The 24,205-nt window shown below is 44.9% G+C and overlaps 3 protein-coding genes across 9 annotated transcripts in view; all 3 read right to left on the reverse strand.

The window, feature by feature from the left end:
- Positions 1 to 8,477, reverse strand: part of LOC135523366 (CSC1-like protein 2) — a 123,349-nt gene extending 114,872 nt beyond the window's left edge. For 2 of the 4 annotated variants that reach the window (XM_064949994.1, XM_064949993.1), the window contains exon 1: positions 4,709 to 5,001. The gene's annotated coding sequence lies outside the window, so the exon portion shown is untranslated. Of the gene's footprint in view, positions 1 to 4,708; positions 5,002 to 8,391 lie in introns of those variants that run through there. The other 2 variants (XM_064949991.1, XM_064949989.1) reach the window with 2 other exon arrangements.
- On the reverse strand, positions 7,273 to 11,107 carry LOC135524879 (uncharacterized). Its single transcript, XM_064952734.1, has 3 exons — positions 11,094 to 11,107; positions 10,749 to 10,936; positions 7,273 to 10,709 (listed from the first exon to the last, which is right to left on the reverse strand). The coding sequence occupies exons 1-3, from the start codon at positions 11,105 to 11,107 to the stop codon at positions 9,979 to 9,981; spliced, it is 933 nt and encodes a 310-aa protein (XP_064808806.1). The 3' UTR covers positions 7,273 to 9,978.
- The window catches only part of LOC135523367 (calpain-1 catalytic subunit-like), a 52,808-nt gene continuing 39,535 nt past the window's right edge, over positions 10,933 to 24,205 (reverse strand). For all 4 annotated transcript variants that reach the window (XM_064949999.1, XM_064949997.1, XM_064950000.1 and 1 more), the window contains 12 exons: positions 17,796 to 17,965; positions 17,652 to 17,663; positions 17,266 to 17,477; positions 17,156 to 17,195; positions 15,285 to 15,350; positions 15,084 to 15,141; positions 14,766 to 14,830; positions 13,468 to 13,536; positions 13,003 to 13,081; positions 12,785 to 12,898; positions 11,789 to 11,847; positions 10,933 to 11,202 (listed from right to left, as the gene is read on the reverse strand). In XM_064949999.1, the coding sequence (XP_064806071.1) occupies positions 11,176 to 11,202; positions 11,789 to 11,847; positions 12,785 to 12,898; positions 13,003 to 13,081; positions 13,468 to 13,536; positions 14,766 to 14,830; positions 15,084 to 15,141; positions 15,285 to 15,350; positions 17,156 to 17,195; positions 17,266 to 17,477; positions 17,652 to 17,663; positions 17,796 to 17,965 (971 nt within the window). In that variant the 3' untranslated portion in view covers positions 10,933 to 11,175. The remainder of the gene's footprint in view (positions 11,203 to 11,788; positions 11,848 to 12,784; positions 12,899 to 13,002; positions 13,082 to 13,467; positions 13,537 to 14,765; positions 14,831 to 15,083; positions 15,142 to 15,284; positions 15,351 to 17,155; positions 17,196 to 17,265; positions 17,478 to 17,651; positions 17,664 to 17,795; positions 17,966 to 24,205) is intronic.

Consider the following 24,205-nt stretch of genomic DNA (forward strand, 5'->3'; position numbering starts at 1 on the left):
ACACAATGCAGCTCAGGCATTGTGTAACGGATGTGAAACGGCTAGCTTAGTTAGCGGTGCTTCGCGCTAAATAGCGTTTCAATCGGTGACGTCACTTGCTCTGAGACCTTGAAGTAGTAGTTCCCCTTTGCTCTGCAAGGGCCGCGGCTTTTGTGGAGCGATGGGTAACGATGCTTCGTGGGTGACTGTTGTTGATGTGTGCAGAGGGTCCCTGGTTCGCGCCCGGGTGTGGGAGGGGACGGTCTAAAGCTATACTGTTACAATAGCATGTAGGCCTATTGCTTCTACGTGTTTCATGTATTCACTCAGGTTGCCGGTGCGAACCGGAGCTCCCCATTCCGAATGCTTCTGTATGAACACCCTGACTATTTACTTCACCTCTACTAAACACAGTCACCCTCCTAGACATGAGCTGTCTTCAGTCAGTGTATCTCTATACAAACTGTTTCTGTACTGTAGGCTCGGTCGGGACACTAACTGAGCTACCGTCACCTATTCCCCGATGCAGCCGGTTGCTAGGACACCACGGTTCCGCCAGACAGTCACACAAAACAAAACAAACAGAAGGCGCAATGAGGCTGAACATCACAGGCTCAGCCTTAGTTCAACTCTAGACTTGGTGCATGGAGGCAGGATAATGAGGCTGAACATCACAGGCTCAGCCTTAGTTCAACTCTAGACTTGGTGCATGGAGGCAGGATAATGAGGCTGAACATCACAGGCTCAGCCTTAGTTCAACTCTAGACTTGGTGCATGGAGGCAGGATAATGAGGCTGAACATCACAGGCTCAGCACTTGGTTCAACTCTAGACTTGGTGCATGGAGGCAGGATAATGAGGCTGAACATCACAGGCTCAGCACTTGGTTCAACTCTAGACTTGGTGCATGGAGGCAGGATAATGAGGCTGAACATCACAGGCTCAGCCTTAGTTCAACTCTAGACTTGGTGCATGGAGGCAGGATAATGAGGCTGAACATCACAGGCTCAGCCTTAGTTCAACTCTAGACTTGGTGCATGGAGGCAGGATAATGAGGCTGAACATCACAGGCTCAGCCTTGGTTCAACTCTAGACTTGGTGCATGGAGGCAGGATAATGAGGCTGAACATCACAGGCTCAGCCTTGGTTCAACTCTAGACTTGGTGCATGGAGGCAGGATAATGAGGCTGAACATCACAGGCTCAGCACTTGGTTCAACTCTAGAGAAGGCCAGCAGCATACCACCCTGCAATCCACTGCAGGCTTACATCTGAAGCTAAGCAGGGTTGGTCCTGGTCAGTCCCTGGATGGGAGACCAGATGCTGCTGGAAGTGGTGTTGGAGGGCCCGTAGGAGGCACTCTTTCCTCTGGTCTAAAAAAATACCTCAATGCCCCAGGGCAGTAATTGGGGACATTGCCCTGTGTAGGGTGTTGTCATCTGGATGAGATGTTAAACGGGTGTCAGACTCTGTGGTCAACTACAGATATGTATGTTCAAATAGCTGGCTAGCTAGATGAACACTGTTTACATCTGACCCGCTGGTAATTATGAAGCTAAATGTTAGCTAGTTGTCATGTCTGCATTGCCATTGTTGGTATGGAAGCAGGTACAGCTGTAGCAGTCAAAAACCTATATTTTTAGAATGTGTCTTTCAGCATAAACCTGCTCTCCAGCACCAGTACATGGAGATGATCGAATAAGCAACGATTCAGGTATTTTGTCTTTGTACTTTGAGCATATTGTTTGGACTTGGGGGGGGTGGGGTGTCTGTTTTCCTCCTTTACAGCTGTAATGGTCTGGAGCCTGGTGGTGTTGTGACCAAGGAGCTTTCACTCCGATGGAAACAGGTTGCAATGTTGACGTCCTTCCTCCCAGAGGGGTGAAAGCCATCCCCCAGACTGGACATAACCAAACAATGAAAAGGCCACGGACATTACATGTCCTGCTTCAAAGGGCAGAAATATGGGCGAGATTCCTTTGTTCATATCATAACCTGAAACAAAGTTCCTCAAAGGATCAGATGATATAGGCCAAAACAGTGTTTTCACCTAGCCTTTGTGTTTTAAGGTTTTACCTAAAAAGTGTAGGCTACTATCATTAGCATTTGGAAGGTTAATTAAGTATTTGGTGTTGCTTTAAATGGACGTGCATCTTATAAAACCGCTTCATAAACACTAGATAAATGTGTTACAAATCTATAACTGTATGTCATGCTTTATAAAGGGTTCATAAATGTGACGTAACCGACTATGTCAAATGTGACAAACCTTAATGAAGGCCTTATAAATCACATTAAAAATGGAGGCTTCACAAAGCATTTATAACCCATCATGCATCTTGATAGAGCATTACAACACCAGGATATTGGGTTTGAATCCTAGGACCAACCATACGGAAAAATGTATTCACTCATGGCTAAGTCACTTTGGATAAAAGCGTCTGCTAAAATGTGCTGTATTATATTTCACTAAAACATTTATAGGATTGCACAACCTCTTTCCCTCTTGGATGCAGTCAATATTGGACTTGACCTCAACTTTCCCCAAAATGCTGTGGTGCAGGATGACACTGTAAAGTGCAGTCATGCACAGCCAAAAACAATGTTAGGGGCATTTAAAAATCAGTTTACACGTTTTACTTGTTTTTTTTTTTTACACAAAAATTAAGTTTTCTGAATTTCTCCCATCTTGTCGGTTTTCCCCAGATTTCACACTACTAAAATCCCAAAAAAAATGCTGGATTTTCTGTACTCACAACAATGCATAAAACAAATCAGGGGATTACTTTTTTAGGTCTGGAAAGATCTAAGAAACTTTCATTTGAGTGTAATTATTATTTCACTAAGTTATTATTTCTTAATTCCAGCTATAATAATACAAATAATTTAATGTTTCCACACTAAAATCAGAATAAACAAACAAATAAAATCACATATCGGTCGGGCTCTAGACATTTCATTTCATCTCAGAGCCAAGGCACGAGGAACAATCCTGTGTTGAGAAAATATTAAACAATTTGTCTTTTGCATAGAACTGTGGGCTGTAGACTGCATTCACTTCAAGGTGTTTTTTCAATAGACGATCAATCTTGCAGAATGCACGGCCAGTGTTTGGCACTCTTTATAGGCGGTGGGCTGTCACTGCAGAAAGAGTCCGCCCACACCTTTACAGAAATGTTATCAAATTTGCTATTTCTCTTTTTTAGCCCAGTTTCAACATTTCCAAATCATACAACAAACGAGGGCGTTTCTGTTACCATAAAAAGGTGAATGGATGCTGTTTACTAAGCAGGGGTGCAGCACTCATTCACGAGTGCACAAATGTAATATGGCCCTGATTTATCAATGAAAACATGCACACACACGTACAACAGTTTGATAAATCCCATATGCAGCGCACGCAAATCCTACAATCTCCAGTTATGCCAAAATTCTGTAAGAAACTCACGAACGGTTGATAAATGACGACTCGGTCTTTATGAATGGATCTTTGCACCAAAGGTATCTTAGCAACAGCCTGCCTGCTCCTGCTACAGCCACTGGTGGAAAAGGAGTCAGGAGGGACAGTCCACAACTTACTAGTGTCAACCAGTGTGGCCCTGTTTAGTGCAATACTATTGACCAGAGCCCTGTAGAGCATTGAATAGGGCACCATTTGGAAAAATCAACCATAAACTCAGTGTTCTGTACAGAAATGAGTGTTTTGATTAACTAGAGACCAAACTAGGCCTCCTTCAAAGATACGCTTGGTGTATATCATCTACTTTCACTAACAGCCACAGTGTGTGTGTACACGCACTTTTGTGTCCCATCAATATTTGACCAAAGCCAGTCACCAAACCCCAGACAGAGGCCATCTCATATTCATCCTCTCTGTATAAGGAGCGCTGTCATTGTCACTTGACGTTTCAAAGGAGCAGTGGTTTCAGTAGCTCTGGCGTTGGTGAAATGAATGCTCAGCATTATCAAGACGCACTAACGTCCTGGACCAGAGCTATTGGTTTCATTTATAAATTGTACTACTAAACTACTCCCAGTCCCCAGCAAGCCCTCCTTAACCAGAGAGCATTCCCATAGCATGAGCGGCAGCCTGGCAATTTCTCTTTCACTGTAAGGGAAACACTTACGAAACTGTCACAGAAAACTGCAGAATAGGCCCTATGCAATGATTAATGAAATTAATTGTGGTTGCAGCACACGATGAAACCGATGTCCGAACATAAGGAGTATGTCAAGCTAGCTATTATCATCACTAATATGTGGATTATCCATTTCCCCCACACAAAAAAACCGAATCCTATAGGATTTGGGTTGTTGAGCATAGCTAAAGAAATTACACCGATTTACTGCACATGACATTAAATCATGAGCAGTCATGCCTATTTCTCTCAAAAGTAACGTTAGTGAACATAATAATAATAATATATAAGCTAGCTAAGTAGTGTAACTCTCGATAAGATTGAGCCGTTCATCTAAAGACACTAAAACGTTAGCATGCTAACGTCTGTCTAGTTGAACCGACAATAGCAGTTAGCCAGTTAGCATGCTAACGTCTGTCTAGTTGAACCGACAATAGCAGATAGCTAATGTTATCATGCTAACTGGCTATCAAAAAAAATGACATGTTTTATTTTTTACATGACAGTTTAGCTACGCCGTGTTAACTAAATCGTTTTGTTTACTAGCTAAGTACGATAACTAACTAGTTGGGGTAGCATAGCGATGGTTTACCTGCTATTTGATACGCAGTGGCTTTTCCCAAGCCAACCAAGAAGACAGGCGAGCTCCACACACACACAGACACACACACCTCGATCCAAAACGAACAAAAACACTTCGTATTATATCCAGGTCTTGAATAAAATCCCAGAAAACGAAATTGTCCCTTCAAAGAAAACAAAACAAAAACAACAGGATAAATAGGAGTGAAGCAGCCCTGGAGACAATCACGGCAGCAGAAGCTATCCAAGGCAGTGGCGTCGGATCGGATGATGCGAGGGGAGTACCCGTTGAAATGAACAGGGCGTACCAAAAGCATAGAAATAGGAGACACAGAACAGATACATAGATGTATATTCCTCTCAAACCAGTGCGTTTTATGACAAATATACCATATTTTTCCTCGTGTAACCCCTTTTTAGTTGAGTAATCAATCAACGAACGTACAAGCTCTTATCAGATTTTTTTTAATGCATACATTCCGGTGCGCATTTGGTCCTAAATATGTTTGCTAATCATTGGGGGTCGCTTTTTGATGACGTATTTGACGTTGGTATGGGGCGTTCTTGAAAAGTAGTAGGGGGGCAACGAGCCACCCCCTAAGAACAATGTCTAATTGCTGACACAAGAAAGCAACGTTTAGAGAGAAATGGTTTGTAGATCAACTATAAAGGGATATAAATGGATACAGTTTTACACTTAAGTATTTAATTAAATGTTTTTAGAAAAGGTGCATTTATGTTTTTCTCTATACAATCCAACAATGTATAATTCAAGATTTTAAATCCCAGTATTCTTTAAAATTACAGAAGAAAAAGGTTTTCAATAGTGGTTTTTAATTCATAAATATTAATTGGAACATAACTAATACAACTGGAATATAACATTTAATAACTACAAACTTAATTCAGTGTAACATTGATGTGGCAACTCTTATGCTCTGCTATTGCATGATTCTAATTTGCAAATTGGCCACAAATATTCCATCCCTATTAAATTGGTGCACAACTCATGGGCCCACCTCCTGTACCACTCACACCAGATCCAGTCCCCACCTGTGACTGAAAATAGGGGCAGAAATACCAATTGAAAAGCGCTCTTAAAAACATAGCTAGCTATATGCCATAAAATGCTGTGTAAAATAGCTAAAAGGCAATAAAGTAACACTAACTGCATAGCTATCAGTGACTAGTGGAAACATTTACAACTGCAATTAACTTTCTTTACCTTTTTTAATGTATTTACCTGAGACAATCTGGTAGAAAGGTTACTAGCAAGCACTCCTAGCAGCTTATGCTAGTTAGCTAGCATTAGCTAGCTATTGAAGATTGAATTCTTTGGCCTGAATGGCAAGCATCAAGTCTGGAGGAAACCTGGTAACATCCCTACAGTAAAGCATGGTGGTGGCAGCATCATGTTGTGGGGATGTTTTTCAGGGGAAGGGACTGGGAGACTAGTCAGGATTGAGGCGAAGATGAACAGAGCAAAGTACGGAGTGATCCTTGATAAAAAAACCTGCTCCAGAATGCTCAGGATCTTAGACATGGACTTAAACCCAATCAAAAATCTCAGGAGACCTGAAAATAGCTGTGCAGCAAATGCTCCCCATCCAACCTGAGAGGTTGAGAAGAAACTCCCCAAATACAGGTTTACCAAGCATGTAGCGTCATACCTCAAAATACAGAGTAAAGGGTCTGAATAATTATGTAAATAATCCGTTTTGTTATTTTTTATAAATTAGCATTAATATATTTGTTACAGTTTTGGCTCTGTCATTCTAGGGTATTGTGTGTAGAAGGATGGGGGGGGGGAATTTAATACATTAACCAAACAAAATGTGGAAAAAGTCTAGGGGTCTGAATACTTTCCAAAGGCACTGTATATCTACAACTTTTTCAAAAAATGAGATAAATCTCCAAACATTTGTTGAGCAAGAGCATTGGCAGCAAGGGGAACACAGCGCCTATGGTGTACATGCATACCTTCTCACAGGTAGGACTGTAGAAATCTGCCGCACCTACACTTTGCTCTCTGTATGTTACATAATTCGGTAGTTAAATCCGAATGAATGCAATATACGTGGGCAAACAAAGTGGCCAAATTCATTATTTTATATCCTTTCTTGAGGAACATTTACTTTACGTGTGAGGAATGTGGATAACTTCCGGGCTGTATTCATTAGTCGGACAGTGGCAAAAAAAACGAGTTTTAATTGGACACATTCAGGTAGGTCCCGCCCAGCGTCGTTCTGTTTGGTTTCTAGTGTATTCACCCCAGGGGCGTATCCCTTACCCCGATTCTGTCGCGAAACGGGGAGGGAACTGCCGGAAATGTGGCCAATATAAACCCCCGTTTTAGTTGCAAAACGGGAACCGTTTGGACTCGTGATATCACCCAATGTATTATGCAGGCTGTCGGTAATAGTGTGATAAAGTGCGCGAGACCACCCGAGAGGTGGGGCAATTACTGGATGAGCAGAGTACTGTAACAGTATAACATCCGTTACAGTAGCATGATGCTGCCATCACATTTGTTTGACCGGTGTTAAAGGATAGGACACCAACACTCTACACAGATAGAGCAAACAATTATCTTTATTAAATAGACCATTTCAGAAGACTGCGTGCATGACATGCTAGGTGACCTAAATTCCTGCAGTCTCTGTAACCCAATCAGAAGTGCTGCAATGACCTGAAGCCCTAAGGCACATCTGCTAAGCGTGATAAACGCGCTTAAGTGACACTACACACACACACACGTGAGGTTAACAATGGAGGAGAACTGAACATCTAAGGTGATACTATTACTTCACTGCAAACTGGGCCTAGCCCAATGAAACGCCATTGAACAAACATGCAAATTCACCGACTGCACACAGTGGAATCATAGCCTACGACACAGTCCAAAGATCCACACATGACAGAGCCATAGACCCCCCACCGACCTATGAAGTCTGCAGTCCCCTTCTGTTCACCACAAAACCCAAGCTGTATTTTTTAAATGACACATTCCAAAAACATTTAAACAAGACTAGGCCAACGAAAGAGGACACATACATAATATTGAACGATTAAAAAAACGTAGCTCTCCCAGCTGACGGGACCAATGGGGGTGTGGGCGAGTGTAACGCCGGTACTTGCAAAGGCGACAAGTCCAACGTTCATTATGAACAGCACCCCTCGCCAAGACCTGCCTGCACGCTCGGCTCTACCTCATGTCAGCTTCTCAGAGTCTTGCGCGCAATTAGCTAATGATTTAGTTTACATCCTCCCTTTCAAGCTGTCCTACAGCTTCATCACAATAGTACGGATGCTGGCTGGCTTTTATAGCTGTCACACCAACACTAATGCGGTGTTTGGAAGGTAGTAATTACTAGTTGGATGAGTTCATGTGCGTCGAATTTATTGAGAAAGGCCGGTTGGCTAATGGGCAACAAGCTGACTCAACCATGAACTGAATGTACAGCTATCATACTTGTAAACAAATTATAGTGTTCACAAATCACATCAACAGATGGCTTTTTCGACATGTTTCGTTGCTGTTGTTGTTACATTTAACTGCTGAAAGTGCTATAATCAAGGTCATTTCCTCAGTAGGTGAACAGGTCAAAATGCTATTATTGAGTTCATTAAGGCTCCCACGTGGCACAGTGGTCTAAGGCACTGCATCTCGGTGCTAAAGGCGCCACTACAGACCTGGTTTGATTCCGGTCTGTATCACAACCGGCTGTGATCAGGAGTCCCATAGGGTGGTGCACAAATGGCCCAGCGTCGTCCGGGTTAGGCCATCATTGTAAAATAAGAATTTGTTCTTAACTGACTTCGTTAGTTAAATTAAGTCAAATAAAATAAATCCTTAGGTGTCGTCAAAATGTTGAGTTAATTTCCTTAGTGGGTGATGTCAGAGGTCAGCATGTGTGAGAAATCGCAGTTCAGGGATGATATGCTAGTCCGAAGTAGGAAACTCCGACATTTCCGAGTTGCTGATTCATTGCATTTGGCACATGTGTAACTACACCCCCCTCCCCCAATACCTCTTATGAATTGTAAGGGCTCGATTTAATCCTTATCACGGAAGTTTGTCGTTATTAAGCGCGATTTAAATTGAAAGGTATTTTCCGATTCCGCGAATGCACTCTGTGAATACGGGAACATGCATTTCAATTTCAATCGCGCTGATCTACACCGATACGGATTTAGTGGAAGATAGTGTCAATGACCATCCACCACAACAGGGCTGCCAAACTGTTTACACGGAGGGGCCCCGTATTTAAAACTCAAGACAACCAGATGTGGAGAGTTCCTTACTAATCAGTGACCTTTAATTCATCAAATACAACGGGAGGAACGAAAAAACCCGCAAACACTCCACCCCCTCCGTGGAATGAGCTTGACACGTGCACCAAAGCATTAATTCACAAGAGTTTAGTTAACCTGAGCATGTCTTTATTGAAGGCACACCCGACATTCACAATCACTCACGTTTGGAGACAGGATTGACACAATCAGAACTTCTCTAACAGCAACATGTGGATATTAGAAGGAATCAGAAATAATAGAGATAACTAAAAGTCATCTTTTATCTACTACTTTGAAATATGTTATGAAATGTCACTAATGAGCTGTGTCTCATTATAGTCAGAGGCAGCTTGTTAGACATTTTGTTAGACAGTAGGCATTGCTTGATTTCATTATTATGTTGGACTCTTTCTCTCACAGCTTCCTTTTGTTTTAGTGATAATTAATCCATATAGACAACTCAAGGTAAGATTAATAATACCCCCAAAATCAACCATCCCTTTAATCTGCCCCAAAATCAACCATCAAACATCCCTTTAATCTGCCCCAAAATCAACCATCAACCATGAACCATCCCTTTAATCTGCATTGTAAATCCAATCCACTTGGTCAGTGTCTAAATTAATATCAGAATATGAAATATTTAAAACCCATAAAACTATGATTTGCTATACTTTCAGCCAGATCAGTTATACGTTTGAGTGTTCAGTTCGATAACTAAAATACTGCATTTCCTCATACACAGTAACATTCTACAACTGCAGTAACATGATAACAACCAGATCTGAGACTAGTCAATACTGCCCCCTAATGGGCATAGTCAAATAATGTCTTCAATACAAGTTATACTGTGATCCATGCTGTTTACAGACATTTCTACAGTGACTATTTTGTATAGCTAAGTAACCCCTGTAGCGTGGGGTGTGTGGTCTTTAGCTTGGAACGGTCTCAACCTGCATTACATGGCTAATAGTACCCTCACTGCTATATGGGGTTGGCTGAGGTGGCGTGGGAGTGCTGTGATGGAGCTGGCTGGCTGAGGTGGCGTGGGAGTGCTGTGATGTAGCTGGCTGGCTGAGGTGGCGTGGGAGTGCTGTGATGGAGCTGGCTGGCTGAGGTGGCGTGGGAGTGCTGTGATGGAGCTGGCTGGCTGAGGTGGCGTGGGAGTGCTGTAATGTAGCTGGCTGGCTGAGGTGGCGTGGGAGTGCTGTAATGTAGCTGGCTGGCTGAGGTGGCGTGGGAGTGCTGTAATGTAGCTGGCTGGCTGAGATGGCGTGGGAGTGCTGTAATGTAGTTGGCTGGCTGAGGTGGCGTGGGAGTGCTGTAATGTAGCTGGCTGGCTGAGGTGGCGTGGGAGTGCTGTAATGTAGCTGGCTGGCTGAGGTGGCGTGGGAGTGCTGTAATGTAGCTGGCTGGCTGAGGTGGCGTGGGAGTGCTGTGATGTAGCTGGCTGGCTGAGATGGCGTGGGAGTGCTGTAATGTAGCTGGCTGGCTGAGGTGGCGTGGGAGTGCTGTAATGTAGCTGGCTGGCTGAGGTGGCGTGGGAGTGCTGTAATGTAGCTGGCTGGCTGAGATGGTGTGGGAGTGCTGTGATGTAGCTGGCTGGCTGAGGTGGCGTGGGAGTGCTGTAATGTAGCTGGCTGGCTGAGGTGGCGTGGGAGTGCTGTAATGTAGCTGGCAGGCTGAGGTGGCGTGGGTGAGGTGGCGTGGGTGAGGTGGCGTGCTGTAGTGTAGATTGGCAGGCTGAGGCTGAGGTGGCGTGCTGTAGTGTAGATTGGCAGGCTGAGGTGGCGTGGGTGAGGTGGCGTGCTGTAGTGTAGATTGGCAGGCTGAGGTGGCGTGGGTGAGGTGGCGTGCTGTAGTGTAGATTGGCAGGCTGAGGTGGCGTGGGTGAGGTGGCGTGGGTGAGGTGGCGTGCTGTAGTGTAGATTTGCAGGAGTAACTGATTCACGCTATAGGGCCGAACTGAACCGAACTGGTTATGCTGTCACCATAGTAGCTGGAACCGTGCTGCAAAGGACCTTGGGGAAATGAAACATCTGACTCAGCACAGTACAGGTCAGCCCTATAGTCCAGGATCAGGCAGAGGACAGTAAGGCTAGGAGCTCTTCATGGTCCCAGGGAAGAGACACTCTGCCGGGCACTTGGCTGTTCTGTCTCCTGGGATAAGACTGGTCCTCTTCAACCACACATCGTCATATAAAGCCACTAAACATCCATATATATATAGAGAGAGACAGAGAGAGAGAGAGAGAGAGAGAGAGAGAGAGAGAGAGAGAGAGAGAGAGAGAGAGAGAGACAGAGAGAGAGAGACAGAGAGAGAGAGAGAGAGAGACAGAGAGAGACAGACAGAGAGACAGAGAGAGAGACGGAGAGAGAGAGAGAGAGACAGAGAGAGAGAGAGAGAGAGAGCGAGAGAGAGAGAGAGAGGAGTTAGACAGAGAGAGAGAGAGAGAGAGAGAGAGAGAGAGAGAGAGAGGAGTTAGACAGAGAGAGAGAGAGAGCGAGAGGGAGAGGGAGGAGTTAGACAGAGAGAGAGAGGGAGGGAGAGGGAGAGAGAGGAGTTAGACAGAGAGAGAGAGAGAGAGCAAGAGGGAGTTTGGAGAGGGAGAGAGAGGAGTTAGACAGAGAGAGAGAGGGAGGGAGAGGGAGAGAGAGGAGTTAGACAGAGAGAGAGAGAGCGAGAGAGAGGAGTTAGACAGAGAGAGGGAGAGAGAGGAGTTAGACAACACACAGACCACAGGCTGCTGAAAGGCATGGTAGTTTGTTGAGATGCAGAGAACCCAGGACCCACCTCAGTGATGTTCATTTCAGCCACACCTTCTCCCTCTTTGTCTAGTTGCTGGAAAGATCCTGTTAGAATAGAAAGTCAACATAAACATGGGGCGGCAGGGTAGCCTAGTGGTTAGAGTGTTGGGCTAGTAACCGAAAGGTTGGACCCCCACCTTAAGGACATCCAGACAACTTGACACAACTGTGGGAAACATTGGAGTCAACATGGATCAGCATCCCTGTGGAACGCTTTCAACACCTTGTAGAGTCAACATGGGTCAGCATCCCTGTGGAACGCTTTCAACACCTTGTAGAGTCAACATGGGTCAGCATCCCTGTGGAATGCTTTCAACACCTTGTAGAGTCAACATGGGCCAGCATCCCTGTCAACACCTTGTAGAGTCAACATGGGTCAGCATCCCTGTGGAACGCTTTCAACACCTTGTAGAGTCAACATGGGTCAGCATCCCTGTGGAACGCTTTCAACACCTTGTAGAGTCAACATGGGCCAGCATCCCTGTGGAACGCTTTCAACACCTTGTAGAGTCGACATGGGCCAGCATCCCTGTGGAACGCTTTCAACACCTTGTAGAGTTCATGACCCGTGGGAATTGACCTTGTAGAGTTCATCCCTGTGGAACGCTTTCTTAATATTTTGTACACCTTGTAGAGTTCATGACCCGACGAATTGAGCATGTTCTGATGGCTAAAGGGGGCCTCAATATTAGGAAGGTGTTCCTAATGTTTCGTACACTCAGTGTCTATACACACAATGTAATGTCTCGTGTAACCTTTGCTAGGACCTGCTCTCAGCTTCATAAGGCATTACCATTAACCATTGAAATACTAGACTATCGACTACAACAAATATTTCCATTCAAGTCAATGTGCCGTGACGGGAGGGCCGGTGGCCACACTGACTGTACAGTAATTCTAGTTTGATGGCACTAATCATACATTCATCGTGACTAATATACTATACCGTATAGCAGTACAAACAGGAAATGACAGTACTTACTAAACATGGCTTCCAGTCTGACCAGACAGCAGATGAAGTTGTCAAAGTCTATGGCCTCGTTCTCAGCATAGCGAGCCACCAGGACCTGATTCAGCCTGTTGTTCAGTTTAAAACCTACGAGGGAGATGACAGAGTCAGTAGTGTGTGTGTGTGTGTGTGTGTGTGTGTGTGTGTGTGTGTGTGTGTGTGTGTGTGTGTGTGTGTGTGTGTGACTATACCTGCCGACTCCACAGCAAGTCGCATCTCATAGGAGCTCATGGATCCTGACTTGTCCATGTCATATTCCCTATAGATGACCTACCGATAAAACACACAGATATCACATTCTCTATAGATGACCTACCGATAAAACACACAGATGTCATATTCTCTATACATGACCTACTGATAAACACACAGATGTCATATTCTCTATAGATGACCTACCGATAAAACACACAGATATCACATTCTCTATAGATGACCTACCGATAAAACACACAGATATCACATTCTCTATAGATGACCTACCGATAAAACACACAGATATCACATTCTCTATAGATGACCTACCGATAAACACACAGATACAAACCAGGGTCCTAAGGAATTACAGTCCCCTCAGCTCTCACCAACAGCAGGTTCCAGACATGCAAACATGATCTCCTTGTAGTTGTGTGGTAGAGAGAGATACCAGACCTTACCAGCCACTTCCTGATCTTATTCCAGAGGGTTTGGAACTCTATCAGGCCGAGACGGGCACTGCCATCTTTCTGAAGGATCTCCGGGTCAAAGAATGTAGAGGAATAAAGAGAAACACTCAATAACTGACTGTCTGACTGAAACACTCAGTAACTGTCTGTCTGACTGAAACACTCAATAACTGTCTGCCTGACTTTAATCAGAAACACAAACTGGGTGCCTGACTGAAACACTCAGTAACTGTCAGCTCTGACTGAAACACTCAGTAACAGTCTGTCTAACTGAAACACTCAGTAACTGTCTGTCTAACTGAAACACTCAATAACTGTCTGCCTGACTGAAACACTCAGTAACTGTCTGTCTAACTGAAACACTCCAATAACTGACTGTCTGTCTGACTGAAACACTCAGTAACTGACTGGCTGTCTGAAACACTCAATAACTGTCTGCCTGACTGAAACACTCAGTAACTGTCTGTGTAACTGAAACACTCAGTAACTGTCTGTCTAACTGAAACACTCAGTAACTGTCTGTCTAACTGAAACACTCAATAACTGTCTGCCTGACTGAAACACTCAGTAACTGTCTGCCTGACTGAAACACTCAGTAACTGTCTGTCTAACTGAAACACTCAGTAACTGTCTGTCTAACTGAAACACTCAATAACTGTCTGCCTGACTGAAACACTCAGTAACTGACTGTCTGACTGAAACACTCAGTAACTGTCTTACTGAAACACTCAATAACTGTCTGCCTGACTGAAACACTCAGTAACTGTCTGTCTAACTGAAACACTCAGTAACTGACTGTCTGACTGAAACACTCAGTAACTGTCTGTCTGACTGAAACACTCAATAACTGTCTGCCTGACTGAAACACTCAGTAACTGTCTGTCTAACTGAAACACTCAATAACTGTCTGCCTGACTGAAACACTCAGTAACTGTCTGTCTAACTGAAACACTCAGTAACTGACTGTCTGACTGAAACACTCAGTAACTGACTGTCTAACTGAAACACTCAGTAACTGTCTGTCTAACTGAAACACTCAATAACTGACTGTCTGACTGAAACACTCAGTAACTGTCTGTCTAACTGAAACACTCAGTAACTGACTGACTGTCTAACTGAAACCCTCAATAACTGACCGACTGTCTTAATGAAACACTGATCAGGGTCTCCACCATAGAAAGAGAATGACTAGACCTCTTCCCCAACTGACTTGAATTGGAATGTCCATTCTAGTCATTCTATGTCTTTGGTGGGGACCCTGATCAACACAGACAGACCGTAGAGGATACATCCATGAGATTGACCATGGTCCTACAGGACTCCATACTGAAACCGTCTGTCTTCAGGTCTTTGTCTGAAAGCACACAACCCGCCAAACATTCAAACTGATGATCTGAGTCTTACTACAGCAGAACCCCACCAGGATTACACAACCCGCCAAACATTCAAACTGATGATCTGAGTCTTACTACAGCAGAACCCCACCAGGATTACGACACCCTCTGTTCTCCTGAGAGGAGGAGCTTACACCGCCTGTCGTGTGGTTTTGGGGTCAATAGTGTATGAGGACATTGTGGGTTCAAACGAAAGGAAACCTCTGTACTCACGTCTAGTCACCACCCTGTTCAGGATGGTCCTGAGCTCACGGACAGATATCTCCATGTCCTGTAGTCACAGAAGGGACAATGAGGAAACCCTGGTTCAGACATAGATCTTAAGAGATTTAAGCGTATTTGTTATCGAAACTACATATAGCATAGCTGATGGCCATCTCTAACTTAGCGAACAGATCAATAAGGGAAATCTACCTCTCCTGCAAGCTGAGCAAACATGGATTTGAAAGCTTCGTCGACGTCATCTTCACTGATGTGGTCCTGCAAGGGAACAGATGTGGTGATGTCATTTCAACCATTTTATCAGAAGTGTACAATGTAAAAATGACAATAACATGATAATGAAGTCTCTACATCAGGGATATTTAAAAAAAGAAATGTTCACCTTTATTTAACTAGGCAAGTCAGTTAAGAACAAATTCTTATTTTCAATGACGGCCTACCAGGGAACAGTGGGTTAACTGCCTGTTCAGGGGCAGAACAACAGATTTTTACCTTGTCAGCTCGGAGGTTTGAACTTACAACCTTTCGGTTACTAGTCCAACGCTCTAACCACTAGTCTACCTGCTGGTTACTAGTCCAACGCTCTAACCACTAGGCTACCTGCTGGTTACTAGTCCAACGCTCTAACCACTAGGCTACCTGCTGGTTACTAGTCCAACGCTCTAACCACTAGGCTACCTGCTGGTTACTAGTCCAACGCTCTAACCACTAGGCTACCTGCCTCCCCTCAACTATTCAATAACATGATAATGAAGTCTACATCAGGGATCATCGACCAGATTCAGCCTCTTGTCGGAGATGCTAATTGACCACAACTAAGCCCAAAAAGAGATTGTATTTGAAAAGCCTGTTTTTGACATTGTTTTGTGCACGGGGACATTGTCATGCTAAAACAGGAAAAGGGCCTACACCAAAATATTGCCACAAAGTTGGAAGCACAGAATCATCTAGAATGTCATTGTACGCTGTACCGTTAAGATTTCCCTTCACTGGATCTAAGGGGCCCGAACCATTAAAAACAGCCCTCCTCCACCAAACTTTACAGTTGGCACTATGCATTGAGGCAGGTAGTGATCTCCTGGCATCCCACAAACCCAGATTCGTCCGTCGAGCTGCCAGATGGTGAAGTGTGATTCATCACTCTAGAGAACGCATTTCCACTGCTCCAGAGCCCAATGACGGGGAGCTTTACACCACTCCAGCCGACGCTTGGCATTGCGCATGGTGATCTTAGTCTTGTGTGCGGCTGCTCGGCCATGGAAACCCATTTTATGAAGCTCCTCACGAACAGTTCTTGTTGCTGACGTTGCTTCCAGAGGCAGTTTGGAACTCAGTAGTGAGAGTTGCAACCGAGGACAGGTCATTTTTATGCCCTTCAGCACTTGGCGGTCCCATTCTGTGAGCTTGTGTGGACTACCACTTTGCGGCTGAGCCGTTGTTGCTCCTAGACGTTTCCACAATAACAGCACTTACAGTTGACCGGGGCAGCTCTATCAGCACAGAAATTTGACAAACTGACTTGTTGGAAATCTTATAATGGTGCCACAGTGAAAGTCACTGAGCTCTTCAGTAAGGCCATTCTACTGACAATGTTTGTCTATGGAGATTACATGGCTGTGTACTCGATTTTATACACCTGTCAGCAACGGGTGTGGCTGTAAATAGCCGAATCCACTCATTTGAAGGGGTGTCCACATACTTTTGTCTATATAGTGTATATATAGCTGATGAGCGGCAGGGTAGCCTAGTGGTTAGAGCCAGGTAGCCTAGTGGTTAGAGCGTTGGACTAGTAACCAGAAGGTTGCAAGTTCAAATCCCGAGCTGACAAGGTCAAATCTGTCGTTCTGCCCCTGAACAAGGCAGTTAACCCACTGTTCCCTGGTAGGCCGTCATTGAAAATAAGAATTTGTTCTTAACTGACTTGCCTAGTTAAATAAAGGTAAGAAATAAATTAAATAAAATAGTGCCCTCAAAGCTCATCAATAAGCTAAGGACCCTGGGACTAAATGGGGCCCTTGGGGGCCAAATGAAAGTGAGTGATTGCAGGTGTTGAGAAAACCCACCTCATCTTCCAGGTCTGCAGATATGATATCATCAAGCTCTCTGGAATGAGAAAACAGACACAATGAAAATCAACACACACAGACCACAGACGCCCACAACACACACTTACTCTGTCTCGGACTGTTTCTCAGTGAAGACTCGGAGGACGAAGTCGGCCTCCTGGCCAGACTCGAAGGTGGAGGGGACGATGAGGTATTCCCCTGGAGGCAGACGGAGGCGGTTGCTGACCTCTCTCAGGTTGATGAAGGTCTCCGAGCGAGCGCAGGATGAATGGGTCAGGAAGAAGTCCCTCTTTAGGTGCACGTTCTGACAGCCCCTGTACTGCAGAGGATCACGGTCGGAGACAGATAGACGTGGGTTTGAAGCTCAACCAGATGTGTTTTAAGTGTGGATCATTCAAATGAACTAATAATTAAGCCATACCCTAGGAAGTGATCATTTGTACAATGGGCGCCAATGCATGAAGCAAATTCCTGAAATATATAGCTTCCATACCTCTTCTGGAATCTGCAAAACGAAAAGAGAAAAATCATGAAGCTTTGGAAACATCAAAAAAATGATTGTCTGTGAACAGGTTATTTAACCAGACAAGTCAGTTAAGATCTAATCATTTATAATGATGGCCTGCTCGTCTCTCACCTCGTAGATGGCGAACCCGATGGTGTGCATGTCCTGTCCCTGTCCCCGATACCTCCTCCTATCCTTCTGCATCAGAGCCACCAGGAAGCTACAGGCCACCTCGTCATCCTCAGGGTCGTCGTCCTCCTCTAGCAGAGTGATCTTATACTGGGGGTTGATCCAGAACGTGTCTGGAGGAACACAGAGATAAGACAGAGTTATACTGGGGGGGTTGATGCTGCTGTGGTCCAGTTCTGTTTCATTAGCCATCTAGAAGTCTTTAGTAAGACTTAACATAGCCCATCTGTAAATAGCCCATCCAACTACCTCATCCCCATATTGTTATTTATTTTTTGCTCCTTTGCACCCCAGTATCTCTACTTGCACATTCATCTTCTGCACATCTAATCACTCCAGTGTTTAATTGCTAAATTGTAATTATTCCGCTACTATGGCCTATTTATTGCCTTACCTCCCTTATCCTACCTCATTTGCACACACTGTATATAGATTTTTCCTAATGTGTTATTGACTGTATGTTTTGTTTATTCCATGTGTTACTCCGTGTTGTTTGTGTCGCACTGCTTTGCTTCATCTTGGCCAGGTCACAGTTGTAAATGAGAACTTGTTCTCAACTGGTCTACCTGGTTAAATAAAGGTGATCTTGTCTACCTGGTTAAATAAAGGTGATCTGGTCTACCTGGTTAAATGAAGGTGATCTGGCCTACCTGATAAAAATAAAGGTGATCTGGTGTCTACCTGGTTAAATAAAGGTGATCTGGTGTCTACCTGGTTAAATAAAGGTGATCTGGTCTACCTGGTTAAATAAAGGTGATCTGGTCTACCTGGTTAAATAAAGGTGAGCTGGTGTCTACCTGGTTAAATAAAGGTGATCTGGTCTACCTGGTTAAATAAAGGTGATCTGGTCTACCTGGTTAAATAAAAGGTGAAATAAAATAAATAAAAATAAAATGATTTATTCAACATCATATCTGAACTGTTTTTCATGGTCTGGGATGGCATTATGTTGACTGTAAATGTGAATAGATACAGGATCTGAGGCTTTGGACTCTACTCCACAGTCGGGCCGTATGAAAAGGCTTTGGACTCTACTCCACAGTCGGGCCGTATGAAAAGGCTTTGGACTCTACTCCACAGTAGGGCCGTATGAAAAGGCTTTGGACTCTACTCCACAGTCGGGCCGTTTGAAAAGGCTTTGGACTCTACTCCACAGTAGGGCCGTTTGAAAAGGCTTTGGACTCTACTACACAGTAGGGCCGTTTGAAAAGGCTTTGGACTCTACTCCACAGTAGGGCCGATTGAAAAGGCTTTGGACTCTACTCCACAGTAGGGCCGTTTGAAAAGGCTTTGGACTCTACTCCACAGTAGGGCCGATTGAAAAGGCTTTGGACTCTACTCCACAGTAGGGCCGTTTGAAAAGGCTTTGGACTCTACTCCACAGTAGGGCCGATTGAAAAGGCTTTGGACTCTACTCCACAGTCGGGCCGTTTGAAAAGGCTTTGGACTCTACTCCACAGTAGGGCCGATTGAAAAGGCTTTGGACTCTACTCCACAGTAGGGCCGTATGAAAAGGCTTTGGACTCTACTCCACAGTCGGGCCGTATGAAAAGGCTTTGGACTCTACTCCACAGTAGGGCCGATTGAAAAGGCTTTGGACTCTACTCCACAGTAGGGCCGATTGAAAAGGCTTTGGACTCTACTCCACAGTAGGGCCGTTTGAAAAGGCTTTGGCTCAGTGGACCGTTTCTACACAGTAGGGCCGTTTGAAAAGGCTTTGGACTCTACTCCACAGTAGGGCCGTTTGAAAAGGCTTTGGACTCTTCTGGACAGTAGGGCCGTTTGAAAAGGCTTTGGACTCTACTCCACAGTAGGGCCGTTTGAAAAGGCTTTGGACTCTACTCCACAGTCGGGCCGATTGAAAAGGTCTTTGGACTTTGGACTCTCCACAGTAGGGCCGTATGAAAAGGCTTTGGACTCTACTCCACAGTCGGGCCGTATGAAAAGGCTTTGGACTCTACTCCACAGTAGGGCCGTTTGAAAAGGCTTTGGACTCTACTCCACAGTCGGGCCGTTTGAAAAGGCTTTGGACTCTACTCCACAGTAGGGCCGTTTGAAAAGGCTTTGGACTCTACTCCACAGTAGGGCCGTTTGAAAAGGCTTTGGACTCTACTCCACAGTAGGGCCGATTGAAAAGGCTTTGGACTCTACTCCACAGTAGGGCCGTTTGAAAAGGCTTTGGACTCGACTCCACAGTAGGGCCGTTTGAAAAGGCTTTGGACTCTACTCCACAGTCGGGCCGTTTGAAAAGGCTTTGGACTCTACTCCACAGTAGGGCCATATGAAAAGGCTTTGGACTCCAGTCCACAGTCGGGCCGTTTGAAAAGGCTTTGGACTCTAGTCCACAGTAGGGCCGATTGAAAGGCTTTGGACTCTACTCCACAGTAGGGCCGTTTGAAAAGGCTTTGGACTCTACTCCACAGTAGGGCCATATGAAAAGGCTTTGGACTCTACTCCACTAGGGCCGTTTAAAGGCTTTGGACTCTACTCCACAAGGGCCGATTGATCTGGACTCTACTCCACAGTAGGGCCGTTTGAAAAGGCTTTGGACTCTACTCCACAAGGGCCGTTTGAAAAGGCTTTGGACTCTACTCCACAGTCGGGCCGTATGAAAAGGCTTTGGACTCTACTCCACAGTAGGGCCGTTTGAAAAGGCTTTGGACTCTACTCCACAGTAGGGCCGTATGAAAAGGCTTTGGACTCTACTCCACAGTAGGGCCGTTTGAAAAGGCTTTGGACTCTACTCCACAGTAGGGCCGTTTGAAAAGGCTTTGGACTCTACTCCACAGTAGGGCCGTATGAAAAGGCTTTGGACTCTACTCCACAGTCGGGCGTTTGAAAAGGCTTTGGACTCTATTCCACAGTAGGGCCGTTTGAAAAGGCTTTGGACTCTACTCCACAGTCGGGCCGTTTGAAAAGGCTTTGGACTCTACTCCACAGTAGGGCCGTTTGAAAAGGCTTTGGACTCTACTCCACAGTAGGGCCGTTTGAAAAGGCTTTGGACTCTACTCCACAGTCGGGCCGATTGAAAAGGCTTTGGACTCTACTCCACAGTCGGGCCGATTGAAAAGGCTTTGGACTCTACTCCACAGTAGGGCCGTATGAAAAGGCTTTGGACTCTACTCCACAGTCGGGCCGTATGAAAAGGCTTTGGACTCTACTCCACAGTAGGGCCGTTTGAAAAGGCTTTGGACTCTACTCCACAGTCGGGCCGTTTGAAAAGGCTTTGGACTCTACTCCACAGTAGGGCCGTTTGAAAAGGCTTTGGACTCTACTCCACAGTAGGGCCGTTTGAAAAGGCTTTGGACTCTACTCCACAGTAGGGCCGATTGAAAAGGCTTTGGACTCTACTCCACAGTAGGGCCGTTTGAAAAGGCTTTGGACTCTACTCCACAGTAGGGCCGTTTGAAAAGGCTTTGGACTCTACTCCACAGTCGGGCCGTTTGAAAAGGCTTTGGACTCTACTCCACAGTAGGGCCATATGAAAAGGCTTTGGACTCCAGTCCACAGTCGGGCCGTTTGAAAAGGCTTTGGACTCTACTCCACAGTAGGGCCGTTTGAAAAGGCTTTGGACTCTACTCCACAGTAGGGCCATATGAAAAGGCTTTGGACTCTACTCCACAGTAGGGCCGTTTGAAAAGGCTTTGGACTCTACTCCACAGTAGGGCCGATTGAAAAGGCTTTGGACTCTACTCCACAGTAGGGCCGTTTGAAAAGGCTTTGGACTCTACTCCACAGTAGGGCCGTTTGAAAAGGCTTTGGACTCTACTCCACAGTCGGGCCGTATGAAAAGGCTTTGGACTCTACTCCACAGTAGGGCCGTTTGAAAAGGCTTTGGACTCTACTCCACAGTAGGGCCGTATGAAAAGGCTTTGGACTCTACTCCACAGTAGGGCCGTTTGAAAAGGCTTTGGACTCTACTCCACAGTAGGGCCGTTTGAAAAGGCTTTGGACTCTACTCCACAGTAGGGCCGTATGAAAAGGCTTTGGACTCTACTCCACAGTCGGGCCGTTTGAAAAGGCTTTGGACTCTATTCCACAGTCGGGCCGTTTGAAAAGGCTTTGGACTCTACTCCACAGTAGGGCCGATTGAAAAGGCTTTGGACTCTACTCCACAGTAGGGCCGTTTGAAAAGGCTTTGGACTCTACTCCACAGTAGGGCCGTTTGAAAAGGCTTTGGACTCTACTCCACAGTAGGGCCGTTTGAAAAGGCTTTGGACTCTACTCCACAGTAGGGCCGATTGAAAAGGCTTTGGACTCTACTCCACAGTCGGGCCGATTGAAAAGGCTTTGGACTCTACTCCACAGTAGGGCCGTTTGAAAAGGCTTTGGACTCTACTCCACAGTAGGGCCGTATGAAAAGGCTTTGGACTCTACTCCACAGTAGGGCCGATTGAAAAGGCTTTGGACTCTACTCCACAGTCGGGCCGTTTGAAAAGGCTTTGGACTCTACTCCACAGTCGGGCCGTTTGAAAAGAAAAAAGACGTGTTTTTTGTTTATTGCCGAAATGCTTTCTTGAACATGTGAACTTTCATGTGCCTTGACTGGTCTGGGATCTGTTTATATGAATACATTTACATTTTACATTTAAGTCATTTAGCAGACGCTCTTATCCAGAGCGACTTACAAATAGACATGTTAACTGATTAATGTCGTTTAGCCAAGGAGAAAGCACTGAGCTATACAGGGAGAAACACAGGATGCTTTCTCGGCTAGTCATGATTGGCTGAGATAATGGGTTGGTGAGTCCTGATTGGTCTGTCATGTCACAGGTTTCTGTCTATAACAGAATGGGCTTTTCCCTGGGTCAGTAGGTAGATGATCTTTGCCACAGTGGATTTTTGGAAAGCTATGGACAACTGTCAAAGTGTTGCTACAGCTCTTAAAAATATCGCTGCCCTGAATTTAGCTGGGTTTAAAAGCAGAGAGACTACTTTCTGGCACCTGAATTTAGCTGGGTTTAAAAGTAGGAGAGACTAGTTTCTGGCCCTGATTTTAGCTGGGTTTAAAAGTAGGAGAGACTAGTTTCTGGCCCTGAATTTAGCTGGGTTTAAAAGCAGAGAGACTAGTTTCTGGAGGACAATGCCATGCTGACTCACATGCGATTGGATGTGAGGATGGGCCTAAGGCTTAAGAGATGGGTGGGGCTAAGGCTTAAGAGGGTGTGAACGATGCTGAATGGGTTTAATTGAACAAAGAGCTCTCAATGAGGTGTGAAAACCTCCACAAAATCTTTTAAAAGGGCATTTCCTTCAACTTGTCTCCTAAATGGGATGATTAATGTATCAACTTTTAAAGCAGCATTCTTCCCCATGTTTCCTCCAACCACAGTGGTATATATAACATTTAGATGCTCGGAGTCTGTACTTTTGTAACAATAAGCAAATCACTTACATTTGACTTAGGCCTCAATAGAGAAATCTGGACACATATATTCTGTGTTCTGGTATGTGATCTGATTCTGACTCACTGGGGTGGTTCCTTCCTGCATCCCCCGGCAACCCGGTACTCTCTGATTCAGAGGGGTTGGGTTCAATGTGGAAGACACATTTCAGTTGAATGCATTCAGTTGTACTACTGACTTGGTGTCCCCCCTTTCCCTGGCTTCTACTGTAAATCTCCTGTAAATATGCTATGTGTTCTGGTATGTTCTACATGTTCTGGTATGTTCTATGTGTTCTGGTATGTTCTAAGTGTTCTGGTATGTTCTATGTGTTCTGGTAAGCTCTACATGTTCTGGTATGTTCTATGTGTTCTGGTATGTTCTATGTGTTCTGGTATGTTCTATGTGTTCTGGTATGTTCTACGTGTTCTGGTATGTTCTATGTGTTCTGGTATGTTCTACGTGTTCTAGTATGTTCTATGTGTTCTGGTATGTTCTATGTGTTCTGGTAAGCTCTACATGTTCTGGTATGTTCTATGTGTTCTGGTATGTTCTATGTGTTCTGGTATGTTCTATGTGTTCTGGTATGCTCTACGTGTTCTGGTATGCTCTACGTGTTCTGGTATGTTCTACGTGTTCTGGTATGTTCTATGTGTTCTGGTATGTTCTACGTGTTCTGGTATGTTCTATGTGTTCTGGTATGTTCTATGTGTTCTGGTAAGCTCTACATGTTCTGGTATGTTCTATGTGTTCTGGTATGTTCTATGTGTTCTGGTATGCTCTACGTGTTCTGGTATGTTCTACGTGTTCTGGTATGCTCTACGTGTTCTGGTATGTTCTATGTGTTCTAGTATGTTCTACGTGTCCTGGTATGTTCTACGTGTCCTGGTATGTTCTATGTGTTCTGGTATGTTCTATGTGTTATGGTATGTTCATGTGTTTTGGTATGTTCTACGTGTTCTATATGTT

The sequence above is a fragment of the Oncorhynchus masou genome, chromosome 31 (assembly GCF_036934945.1).
Source record: "Oncorhynchus masou masou isolate Uvic2021 chromosome 31, UVic_Omas_1.1, whole genome shotgun sequence".
Taxonomy (NCBI): Eukaryota; Metazoa; Chordata; class Actinopteri; order Salmoniformes; family Salmonidae; genus Oncorhynchus; species Oncorhynchus masou.